The sequence below is a fragment of the Canis lupus genome, chromosome 5 (genome assembly GCF_011100685.1).
Source record: "Canis lupus familiaris isolate Mischka breed German Shepherd chromosome 5, alternate assembly UU_Cfam_GSD_1.0, whole genome shotgun sequence".
NCBI classification, from domain to species: domain Eukaryota; kingdom Metazoa; phylum Chordata; class Mammalia; order Carnivora; family Canidae; genus Canis; species Canis lupus.
Window position 1 is genome coordinate 32,690,258 of NC_049226.1, and position 12,245 is coordinate 32,702,502.

At 56.7% G+C, this 12,245-nt stretch overlaps 2 protein-coding genes across 2 annotated transcripts; both read left to right on the forward strand.

The window, feature by feature from the left end:
• The first annotated feature begins 1,167 nt into the window (after window positions 1–1,167).
• On the forward strand, window positions 1,168–3,235 carry TNFSF13 (TNF superfamily member 13). Its single transcript, NM_001205169.1, has 6 exons — window positions 1,168–1,450; window positions 1,797–1,875; window positions 2,017–2,064; window positions 2,209–2,327; window positions 2,542–2,680; window positions 2,905–3,235. The coding sequence occupies exons 1-6, from the start codon at window positions 1,193–1,195 to the stop codon at window positions 3,012–3,014; spliced, it is 753 nt and encodes a 250-aa protein (NP_001192098.1). The 5' UTR covers window positions 1,168–1,192; the 3' UTR covers window positions 3,015–3,235.
• Window positions 3,236–4,214: 979 nt separating this feature from the next.
• SENP3 (SUMO specific peptidase 3) lies at window positions 4,215–11,694 on the forward strand. The gene is made up of 11 exons (XM_038536705.1): window positions 4,215–4,389; window positions 5,253–5,978; window positions 6,735–6,974; window positions 7,070–7,181; window positions 7,722–7,869; window positions 7,999–8,046; window positions 8,690–8,767; window positions 10,446–10,583; window positions 10,741–10,824; window positions 10,946–10,996; window positions 11,429–11,694. The coding sequence occupies exons 2-11, from the start codon at window positions 5,264–5,266 to the stop codon at window positions 11,537–11,539; spliced, it is 1,725 nt and encodes a 574-aa protein (XP_038392633.1). The 5' UTR covers window positions 4,215–4,389; window positions 5,253–5,263; the 3' UTR covers window positions 11,540–11,694.
• The last annotated feature ends 551 nt before the right edge of the window (window positions 11,695–12,245 follow it).

Below are 12,245 nucleotides of genomic sequence, written 5' to 3' on the forward strand. Positions count from 1 at the left end.
ACAAGATGTCAATAAGTGGATATTAAAGAGAATAAACCACAGTCTCTCTCTTTACTGGGGTGTGGGGAACATCGCTCAGAGGAGCTGGGGGCTCCATGGGAAGGGGGCCTGGGTACCTAGGAGTGGAGTGCAGGATGCCAGGGCAAGGTACAGGCCCAGGAGTGGAGACCCACATGCCTCTGACCCCTGAGGCATGAGCAGAGACTGAAAAGGCAAGCTGCCAGGAAAAAAAAATCAATCTGCCCAAGGTCCAGCAGCAGCTACCTCATTTACCTAGGAGGCCGGCTTCCTCCTGCAGGTAATCCCAGGCTGGGAGGAGCAGGAGCCCTTCCTCTTGGCAGCTTCGGGACATTCAGCAGGTGCTGGCATAAGCCTGGCGGCCTGTGGGGTGGGAGCAGGCCCCAAGGGGAGCCCAGGGTCAGTCGGCAGGACGCTGGGGCCCAGGAATATGAGAACCTGCACCCCAGGGGCCAGGGCAGGAATCCTACAGTGGTAGGGTGCTTGGGGCTTTCTCTTTCTCTCTCTGACCAGAGCCTTATGTAAGAGCTTTTCTCGGGAAACAGGAAGTCCTGCTTGCCAAGTTCAGCACAGGGAGTAGTACAGGCCTTATTCCAACACACCCGGCCTGGCCTTAACCCCAGAACTCAGCCCGTCTCTTGCTTCCGCGACCCTGGTTCTCCTTCCCATCTGCCCCCCTCCTCTCCTTTTCCACCTTCAGTCATTCCTGGCCGACTTGTCCGAGGATCTCTGGGGTGTCTGAGCCAGAGGGTCTCCCGCCCTCACCCGTGACCCCCAAGGCTGCCCAGCTTGTCCCTCCATCCCTGCTCTTGGCACCATGCCCCGTAGCCAGCCAACCTTCCCTCCCCCACTTCTGGGGCCGTCCCAGGATTCCTATGCTCCGGCCGCTCCTCCTGGGTGTCACTGGCAGTCCTGTCCTTCCTAGAGAGACTGACACCGAGTTCTCCTGACGCTGGAGGAGGGGGCGTCTCAACACAACACTGGCCCCACGGCGGGGTGCCAGGAGCACCAACAGTGCCCCTTGCTGGCTCTCCTCCTCCCTTTTTTCATTCTCAAGTTCCTTTTTATTCCTCCCTTGCGTAACGCTCCTCTTCCCTTCTGTACCCCCACCCTTCCCACCACCTCCTCGCCACCCCACTCCTGAGGCCACAGCCTTCGGCAGGGTCCCCAGCTCATGCCAGCCTCATCTCCTTCCTTGCTAGCCCCCAAAGGGCCCCCAGGAGACATGGGGGGCCCAGTCCGAGAGCCGGCACTCTCAGTCGCCCTCTGGTTGAGTTGGGGGGCAGCTCTGGGGGCCGTGGCTTGTGCCATGGCCCTGCTGACCCAACAAACAGAGCTGCAAAATCTAAGGAGAGAGGTGGCTCGGCTGCAGAGGACTGGAGGGCCCTCTGAGAAGGAGGAAGGGTATCCATGGCTGAGCCTCCAGGAGCAGGTGAGTGAGGGGAGCTGAGGATGGGTGGCAGGGCTGGGTCGGGGCCTCTTGGGTCTAGCCTCCCGGTCTGTAAAGTTTTGAGTAGGTGCAAGAGAGGGTCCCAGGTTTGGAGGTCAAGGGAGCAGCCATTCCAGGAAAGGAAATTGTTAAAGATTAATGCTTCTCATGTCTACCAGATCCTGGAGGACAGCCAGCGCCAAGACTCAGGTCGCTGGGGAAAAGTGCAGGAGTGATGTGAGGCGCTCCTGGGGCGGGGGCAGGGGTGGGCGTGGAGGGGCGGCCGGGAGGAAGAACTGTTGGGGGCCCTTGCTTCTTAGCCTAACCCTGACCCTCTTCCCATGAGCAGAGCCCTGATGCCCTGGAAGCCTGGGAGAATGGGGAGAGATCCCGGAGAAAGAGAGCTGCACTCATCCATAAACAGAAGAGTGAGGCCTCCGGGGTGCAGCAGGGGTGGGAGGTGATCAAGCAGCATGGGGACCTCGAGATTGTTGCCCTGAGCCAGGGTGAGGGTGGAGGGCTGATCACAGGGGGACGGGGCTGCTTAGATCTCCTCCTTCTCTCCTCAGAGAAGCACTCGGTTCTGCACCTTGTCCCCATCAATATCACCTCCAAGGGTGAGCACTGTTTTAAATAATGGCTTTGGGGGAGGGGCCAGGTCGGGGAACTTTGGAGCTGGCACCTGAGCTTGAGAGAATCCTGGAGGTGAAAAGTCTCTGAGAACGTGCACAACTCCTGACTGCCACACTCCTCACCTCCAGAGGACTCTGATGTGACAGAGGTGATGTGGCAACCGGCTCTTAAGCGTGGGAGAGGTCTGGAGGCCCAAGGATATGTTGTTCGAGTCTGGGACTCTGGAATTTATCTGCTGTATAGCCAGGTAATCCCACACATACCCTAAGCCTTGCCTGGGGGCCAGGAGGTCTGTTCTCCCAGGACTTGGATGCCCTGGTCCTGAGGGTTCCCAAACCCTCTGTTCACAGCACTTGGAAGACCCTCCTTCATTCCTTGGCTCCCCTGTCCAGGCTCCCGAGCCTCCCAGTACTGAGCCCTACTTTCTCACTTCCTTCAGCTTCTCCTCCATTCCCTGCCAGGTCCTGTTTCATGATGTGACTTTCACCATGGGTCAGGTGGTGTCTCGGGAGGGCCAGGGAAGGCAGGAGACTCTCTTCCGATGTATCCGAAGCATGCCCTCCAACCCCGACTGGGCCTACAATAGCTGCTACAGTGCGGGTGAGAGGCCTGTGGGCACAGAGGGCGGCTCTGACCCCAGGGGGGTTAATGACCAGGCCACCAGGCCAGGGGGAGCGGGGCCTGGAAGCCCGGTGCAGAGGTGGATCTGGGGGATGCTGGCCAGGAAGCAGGAGGAAGGCTGAGCTGGAGAAGGGAGGGGAGGCACCAGAGGGTCCACCGCAGGACTGTGCTTCACCTAGTGTGTATCTTCTCCCGTTTCTCAGGTGTCTTCCACCTGCACCAGGGCGATATTCTGAGTGTCACAATCCCCCGGGGAAGGGCGAAACTTAGCCTCTCTCCGCATGGAACCTTCCTGGGGTTTGTGAAACTGTGATTATGATACGGATGGTGGTTTTGAGCTCGGAAGACGAGGGTGGGTAATACTGGACACAGCCACGAGCTAACAGGAGCAGAGGCCTCTTCTGGGTTTGACCTCAACCCTGGGTTGGACGGCTCATCCATCTCCCTTCCTCCCTTTGCCTCATCGCGCCCTCACCTTCTAGACTTCGCTTTCACGGATATTAAAGAGGTGTAACATCTTGCTTTTGTCCCCCATCCAGCCCCATATTCTTGGGGGAGGTAGGGGTGGCGGCGGGCAATGCCAGGCCGTGTCTAGACCCACTTTGGGTCCCACTGGAAGGCTTCCAGAACAGCACCACCACCTAGCGGCAGCCTGGGAGAGTCCGCCTGCCTGCTGGCAGACGTCCACGCAGCCTCCCTCCACTCGGAAAGACTCGTGGCTCCCCAGGCCACACCTGTCCCCAGGTACCCGCTGCCTCCTCGCCGCACAAGCAGCCTCACCCCCCACTCCCCTCCCCGGCTGTGGGGCGCCCCGGTTTCCACCACGATCTCCGGGGGAGGGGGTGCTTGTTAGGCGCCCGACGACGACGCTCCCCGTGCAGCCACACTCCTCCCTCGGGTGGTGCCAAGTTTTGCCTTTCGTGCTGTCCGCCCGCCGGCGTGGGGGCCCCTGTGGGCTGGGCTGGGCGGCCGGGGAGCGTGGGTCAAGCGTGCGCCCTAGGGTTGGCCTGCCTTCACTCCTCTGGGCTCTTCTTTCCGCTCAAGACCCGCTTAGACTTCAATAAAAGAGAATAAACGGCTTCCAGTGCCCTCGCTGCCCTCCCCCCACCCCGCCTGCGCCCCCAGGGGACCCAGGTCCCGCCGCCCCGGGGTCCGGGCCCGCAAGCGCCTAGGAGCGCTCCCGGCGGGACACGCAGCAGCGGACAGCACGCACGCGCAGGCGGGATAGCGGTGGGACCGCCGCGCGCGGCCCCGAGCAGCTAGCGTGCGCAGGCGCAGCCGGGCGCAGGGCTCGGGGGGCGGGACCGTCCCGTGGCGTCTGCGCCCCCGGGTAGGCGGGACTAGGCGCGTGCTGGCCGCGCCGGCGCTGTTTGCCGGGTGTGACGTACAAGTCGTGCGCCGCCAGCGCCGGTGGGCCTGGGGCTCGCGGGAGGGGAAGGAGGAGCAGGAGGAGGAGGGGGAGGTGGTGGAGGTGGAGGCTGAAGCAGAGCAAGAGGCGGCCGCGGCGGGGCGGCTCGGCGGCGCGGCGCGGCGCGCGGCCCAGAAGCGTTGGAATCCTGAATTGAGAGGGCTGCGCCTGAAGACAGCAGGAGTGGCGGGGCCGCCGCCGTCGCCGGAGAGATGAGCCGGGAAGCCTGAGGCCGGAGACGCCCGCCCTCGGGTCCGTCAGCCCGGCTTCCCCGCTCCCGGTGAGGACGCCCCCTACCCTTCCCCCAGCCCTGATGCGGCCTCTCCCAATCCTGGACCTCATTCCTACCTAACGGGGGCCCAGGAGGCCCTTGAAGGGGCTTCTTAAGGCCCTCTGGCGCCGAACTGCCCTGAGCCTGTAGGACCAAACCGGTGTGGGACGCATTCTGGCCCCCGGGAACCAGGAGAGGGGGCTGGGCCAGCCTGGCTCACGCGGCTCAGTTCTGTCCCAGCGCCTTGATCCGGCTGCCTGAGCACCGGTTGGGTTCTCTTTCAGTTTCCTTTAACATTCTTCCGTTTTCATTGGATTTTACTCCCTGAACCGTAGCCCTGGGATCCCCGTTCCCCCCGAGACCTCCCGAGACGACCTGAGCATGCCCGTACCCTGCCCACCCCAGCCCCCCATTCATTCCAGGGTGGTAGAGAACTCTCTTCCCACTCCGGACCGCGGTTTCCTTGTGGAAGTTGTGTTCTCCTCAGCTGTCTCCGTGTCATGTCAGCATTCTCGTGCTGAGCCACGTCCCTCGTTAGGTTCTCAATTAGGATACCCCTGGCAGTAAAATAGAGAAGCAGAGCCTGAGAATACTGGGTTTAGCCTGGGGATCTGAGAAATAAGATCCCGGAGGCCTGCTGCTTAGCCAGTCTCCCTTGCTTCTGTCTGGTCAGAGGAGAGATGATGGCACAGGCTCTAAAGGGCCCCTTGTGAACCGTGTTAACCGGAAATGTCAGCAGTCAGTAGTTTTGCGTTTTGCCCTATCTCCTTAGATTATTTGCATCTGATTCCAGAGAAGGCATGCTGAGGAAGAGAAGCAAGATCTGGGGTATAGGATGTTTGGATTCTGACACTCTGACCATTGTTTTACAGGCTACTGGAAGATGAAAGAGACTATACAAGGGTCCGGGTCTTGGGGGCCTGAGCCTCCTGGACCTGGCATAGCCCCAGCTTACTCAAGTCCCAGACGGGAGCGTATTCGTTGGCCCCCACCCCCCAAGCCCCGACTCAAATCAGGTGGAGGGTTTGGGCCAGATCCTGGGTCCGGGACCACAGCGCCAGCCAGACGCCTCCCTGTCCCTCGGCCCTCTTTTGATGCCTCAGCTAGTGAAGAGGAGGAAGAAGAGGAGGAAGATGAGGACGAAGATGAGGAAGAGGAAGTGGCAGCTTGGAGGCTGCCTCCAAGATGGGGTCAGCTGGGGGCCTCCCAGCGACCTCGCCCTCCCCGCCCTACTCATCGAAAAACCTGCTCACAGCGCCGCCGCAGAGCCAAGAGAGCTTTCCGGATGCTGTTCTACCCAAAAAGCACCTCGTTGACATTCCACTGGAAGCTTTGGGGGCGCCACCGGGGCCGGCGGCGGAGCCTCGCACACCCCAAGAACCATCTTTCACCCCAGGAAGGGGGTGCGACACCACAGGTGCCATCTCCCTGCTGTCGTTTTGACTCCCCTCGGGGGCCACCTCCACCCCGGCTGGGTCTGCTAGGTGCTCTCATGGCTGAGGATGGGGTGAGAGGGTCTCCACCAATGTCCTCTGGGCCCCCAGTGGAGGAAGATGGATTAAGGTGGACTCCAAAGTCTCCTCTGGATCCTGACTCTGGTAAGGTGGGAATGGGTGGAGGGAGAGGGTAGGGCGGGTTCAGATCCTGGAGGATCAGGAGCTTCTGGCTGTGGTGACAGCTGGGCCGAAGGCTAGTAGGATGGCAGAGTGAGTCCGGAATATCTGTGAGATGTCTTAAGCGCCTCTTTGAGCAGCAACTAAGTCTGGGGAGATGCTCAAAGCTGGAATACAGAGTCTCTAAGTAGGTGTCCTGTGTATAGATGAGAAAGGGAGACGTGGTTTACAAAAGTCAGGACAGTTTTAGACACTTAAAATTCCTCATTTGCCCTTTGAGAATAAAGGGGACCCTTGCATGTGTGTCTGCAAAGGGTGCCATTCTCCTTGTGGTGGGATGAGATTTCTCTGACTAGTGGACTACATCGCCTGTCTTGTTCTGTGTGCCATTCTCACTCAGAATGTTTCTTTTATGGATTCTCAACCAAACAATTTCGGGGTATGTTTTTATTAATTGAGCGTTTGCAGGGTCCTATACTAGATGCCAGGTTAATAGTGATAGATATCTCTGAAGTTTATCTCCTTAGTCTTGTCTTGCTTTTGTGTTATGAGTAGTACTTTTTCTTTTCTGTTTCTTTATAACTTCTCAGACATGCTCATTTCATCCTTAGGGTTTATATGGGTAGATACGTTTCAGTTCATCCTCGTGGTTTTATAATTTGTGTGGGTCACTTAATCTTATCCCACTGTTCTTTGATCTGAGCCAATTTCTCATCTCCATCCTGTTTCCCCGTCCTACAGGCCTCCTCTCTTGTACTCTTCCCAATGGCTTTGGGGGACCACCCGGGCCAGAAGGGGAACGAGGTCTGGCACCCCCTGATGCCAGCATCCTCATCAGCAACGTGTGTAGCATCGGGGACCATGTGGCCCAGGAACTCTTTCAGGGCTCAGATCTGAGTGCTGCAGAAGAGGTGGAGCGGCCTGGGGAAAAGGCTGGCCAGCACAGCCCCCTGCGGGAGGAGCATGTGACCTGCGTACAGAGTAAGGGACCCTAGAGGACCCAGTCTCTTGCTTAGTAGCCAACTCCTAAGTTGGAATCTGGAGGCCTCACGCCACTCCTCTTTCCTTCCGCTCAGGCATCTTGGATGAATTCCTTCAAACTTATGGCAGCCTCATCCCTCTTAGCACTGATGAGGTGGTAGAGAAATTGGAGGACATTTTTCAGCAGGAGTTCTCTACACCTTCCAGGTGAGGCATGAAAGAGATGTCGTCAGAAGAGGGCTGGGCCCTGAGAGTATGGAGAGGTTGCTGCTGCCTTTTCTCCCATAGGGATGTACAAGGCGGATGGAGGAAGGTAGAACTGAGGGGGAGGAACCTGTAGGCAGAGTGCCACGCCCCTGTAAACTGACTGGGGTGGAGTCTTTACCTGAGATCCTGCAATATTATGTATACCTGATACTCCTGTGCCTCTCTGGAGACTAGGCCTTTAGCAGGTCCTCAAAAGGATGTGTGGCCCAAAGAAAGGATTAGTTTTTGTTTGAAGTGGGTTCCACACCCAGTGTGAAGCCCAACACAGGGCTTGAACTCACGACCTTGAGATCAATACCTGAGCTGAGATCAGGAATCGGATGTTTAACCGACTGGGCCACCTAGGTGCCCCCACCCAGGTGCCCCCTTATTCTTAAGAATAAGAACTTAGTTTAGGTTCTTATTCTGGGCAGTAGAAAAGTACTTCTGTATGCTCTAGCCCCCTTGTCTCTTGTGTGACTCCACCCTTGGCCTACTCAGGAAGGGCCTGGTGCTGCAGCTGATCCAGTCGTACCAGCGGATGCCAGGCAATGCCATGGTGAGGGGTTTCCGAGTGGCCTATAAGCGGCATGTACTGACCATGGATGACCTGGGGACCTTGTATGGACAGAACTGGCTCAATGACCAGGTGAGGAGTAGTGGAGAAATGGGCCCAAAAGGGGATTTAGGGAGCAGGGTGTCTGGGGCCCTCTGTTTGGGGGAGCCCTATACCTATGCTGCACTCTCCATGGCAAGTTGCCTCCAATTTTCTCCCCAGGTGATGAACATGTATGGAGACCTGGTCATGGACACGGTCCCTGAAAAGGTAGGCCCAAACCAGGTACCTCAGTCCCCAGAAGCCCTTCTGCAGTTTGAAGCAGCTTTTTCAGTCCCCTTTATCTCTTCATCCATAAAGAGGATCTTGGTTTTGGGGGAGAGGTGGTAGAAGGCAGTCAGTTAAATCTGTAATCTTTCTTTTTTAAAGTTTGTTTATTTGAGAGAGAAAGGAAGGGAGGGGGGAGGGAGGGAGAGTGGGGGGGAAGGCAGGAAATCTCCAGCAGATTCCCTGCTGAGTGCAGAGCCCAACGAGGGGCTTGAGCTCTCAATACCGAGGGGCTTGAGCTCTCAATACCGAGATCACAACCCCAGCCGAAACCAAGAGTCAGACACTCAACTGACTGAGTCACCCAGGCGCTCCTCAAATTTGTAATCGTGGTCCTGAACTTACTAATTCTTTTCCCCCAGTGTAGGGTTTTTCCCTGTGGCTAACTCCACAAATTGGGATGGGAAGCAGTAAGATAAGGTTAAAAAGGCTTTGGTTTTTTACCCTCAGTGAGTTGGAGTGCAGGTTATTGAAACTGGCCCTTGGAGCCCTAATGAAAGGAAGCAAGCGGCCAGGGTGGAGGGGACCTGGCAAGGGGGCCTGAGCTCTTTCAGTTCCATCCAGGTCTTTTGTATCATTGGCACAGGTGCATTTCTTCAACAGTTTCTTCTATGATAAACTCCGCACCAAGGGTTATGATGGGGTGAAAAGGTGGACCAAAAACGTGAGTTATCAATTCATATACGCTGGTGTGACACCTTGCCTGTAGAGGATTAGAGTTCTGTTTTCTAGGAGCCCTTCCTCAAAGCCTGCTCACTCAGTCTTTCAAGTATTAATAAGGCTCTGGTATGTGTGAGGTAGTCGTAGGCACAAGGGATTCAGTGTTGAGTAAGGAAAACTTGCCTTTATGGAGTTAAGGGTAAATAAATAGGTTAAATTTCAGCTAGTGCTAGGTGCTATGAATCACCTGAAAGGGTAATGCAGTAGCCCGGGAGCTAGGCCCTTTAGATTGGGCGGTTTGGGGAGGCCTCTCCTCTCTGAGGTTTGAAGGCCAAGGAGCTGGCCCTGCAGATCTGGGGGAGGAGTGGTCTAGGCAAAGGAGTAGCAAGTACATGGGACCCAGAGTGAGAATGAGCATTTGAGGCACCGAAGGCCCATGTGGGTGTCCTGTATAGTTGGAGCATCTGAGTGGAGGGAGTGTAGTAAGAAATCCGGTCAGAGTTGATCCTGTAAGGCATGGAGGAGAGGCAGAGGAGGATCTTTCTTGATGTGCATGGAGAAGCCACTGAAAAGTTTTAAGGAGCCTGGGAAGTCCCTCATGTTTTCAACTCCTGCTTCATGTAGACTGGAAGTGGGGGGAAGAGTAGAAGCAGGCAGACTGGCCAGGGAGGGGAGCACAGAAGCCTGGAGCAGGGCGCTGAGTGCAGAAATGGAAGTGGCTTTCTCTAGGATAGGTTTTGTGGGTAGAACCATGGTATTTTCAGATGGGTTGGATGTGGGAATGAAGAAGAGCTAGGAATTGGGGAGGCCTGGGTTAGTGGCAGAAGTTACTGGGGAAAATGAGGGAACGCGTTTGGTGATGGGGTAGGGGTGGGTATCTTTTCTCCCCTCTAGTTGGGGTCCCTGCCCTCCCGCCAAAGGTGAAAAAATTGGTCTAGAGTGAAGTGGGACTGGCTCTGGCATTTTAGTTTCTGTCCCCGGGTTCAGGGGCTTACACCTGCAGTGACCTGGCAGGCCCGCTTCTCCCAGTATGGGTGGGATAACACAGTGGAAAGAACGTGGCCTGTGTCCCCTGTGTCCTTTCTCCTGTGCCCGTCAGAAAGGTGCCCTACTCTCCCAGGCTGCAGTTCCATCGTTAGGCTGACTGAGAACTCCCTCACAGGGTGGTTGTGGTAACGGGCCGACCCCTTACTAGGTCCTGTGCGGTGCTGTTAACGTATCATGGACAGGAACTAATTTAACTCTGGTAACAAACAAGTGAGATAGGCACTGTTATTCGCAGCCTCTTACATCTAAGAGGACGGTGGCACGGAGAGCCATTCCGTAGCTCACCCGTGGTCACAAGCTAGGAAATGGAGGAGCTGGGTTTAAACCCCAGCGGGCTGGCTCCAGAATCCTGAGCCTGGGTTTTTAGCTATTAAGTACTCGTGCCTTTAATGTGTGGAAAGAAAGTACCTGGCCATCCTGGGGTCTCAGGTGTGTTGTGACAGTAGGTCTTCTGACCTGCCTTCTTCCCTCACCCCTGGAATCTACACATGCTGAACTTCACCTCACAGTGGAGGAGCTCAGCTGTGTGCTTGCCCACTGGGCTCCTTGTCTCCGCCTCCACTCTTTAGGACCCTCGCGGCAATGGGCAGGTGGCTCCTGCTGTCCAACCTGACCTCTGACACCACCCTCCTTAGGTGGACATCTTCAATAAGGAGCTCCTGCTAATCCCCATCCACCTGGAGGTGCACTGGTCCCTCATCTCTGTTGACGTGAGGCGACGCACCATCACCTACTTTGACTCGCAGCGCACCCTAAACCGCCGCTGCCCTAAGGTTTGAGAGGGAAGGCGGGGGGGGGGGGGGGGGGGGGGTGGAGAATCCAGTGGCAAGGCATAGTGGGCAGAAGGGCAGGCCTGGTGCCTGGGACCACTGTACCCTAGGTTCACTTGGGAAACCGAGGCATCACTTCCTCTTTTTCCTGTCTCCATAGCATATTGCCAAGTACCTACAGGCAGAAGCAGTGAAGAAAGACCGGCTGGATTTCCACCAGGGCTGGAAAGGTTACTTCAAAATGGTAAGTGTCTGGAGGGAGGGGTACAGGTGGTGATGGTGGTGGTAGAGGAGCGGTAGGAGGAAGAAGTGGAAGCCACACCCCGAGGAGCGTCCAGGTGAAGGACTTCTTTTTTATTCTCTAGAACGTGGCCAGGCAGAATAATGACAGTGACTGTGGTGCCTTTGTGTTACAGGTAAGCAGAGATCGGTGGGGTTAAAGGTTTGGTAAGGAGGTGGGAGGCTGTTCCACCTCTCTGGTTTGGCTCACAGGCACTTGTGAAGCAGAGAGGAACCTTAGGTGTTAGTGTGCAGAAACTCGGATCCCCTTGGTCTCCCGGCTTCCCCGGGCCCACACTTGGCCTGGGTCTCTTGGTCCTTGGTCTCTGGCCCTGGTACAGTTGCTTCCCAACCCCCAGTGCAAAGCATTTTCTTCAGGTATCGAGAACAGTGACTCTAGAGTCAGGCTTTGAGCCTTAGGCTATGGGACGTTGGCTTTGTGTGTGAAATGTGGATGTTCTGTGAAAGGTTTGGTGAGGTGGATCTGGCTCCTGTGCAGCACAGCACAGGTCCTGACCTGGGGGGATGCTCAGTAGATGGTTCTTATGGCCTGCTTTGTTAACACCCAGTACTGCAAGCACCTGGCCCTGTCTCAGCCATTCAGCTTCACCCAGCAGGACATGCCCAAACTTCGTCGGCAGATCTACAAGGAGCTGTGTCACTGCAAACTCACTGTGTGAGCCTCGTATCCCAGGCCTCAAGCCCATTCATTAATGGGCATGGGGACATGGGGCACCCTTCTTTCCCATGAAACTCCAGTTCCTTTCCTCTCTTGCCTCTCCCCACCCGATTCCCTTTGGTTTTTCATATTTAAATGTTTAATTGATTTCTGTTATTTTTTTTCTTTGAGAGAATACTTATTGATTTCCGATGTTGAGGGGGTGGCCACGGAACAGCCCCCTTTCCCCCCTCTGCTGGGGCGGAGCGTCGCCTTGTGGCCTGGGTGGGGCAGTCATCCCCTTTATGTGTGCAGGGGCGGGGGCAGGAAAATCTTGTGCTGGGGGTGGTGGGCGGGCAAAGGGATTACTGCCTGCCAGATCTTCAAACTTTTTTTTATATATATATATATATAAATGCCACGGTCCTGTTCTGGTCAATAAAGGATCCTTTGGAGATACACAGTGCTGGTCTTCCATCTGTCAGGCTCGGGCTCAGCAGTCACCGTTGGCCACACTGCCATAGGTGTCGAGACCACGGGGCCCGCCATGCCCCGTCCTCCCCCTCTCCCCCGGGACCGGTCATCCCCGGACCCCACCCTCAGCCCCCACCGCAGGGAAGCTGGGGCTCAGAGGTAAGGGAACTTCGGGGCAGCACCCACAAGTGCCCGGAGGCGCCCCCGTCCCGCCCCTGCCCCTGCCAGGTGCGCACGCCTTCGGCTTCCACCCG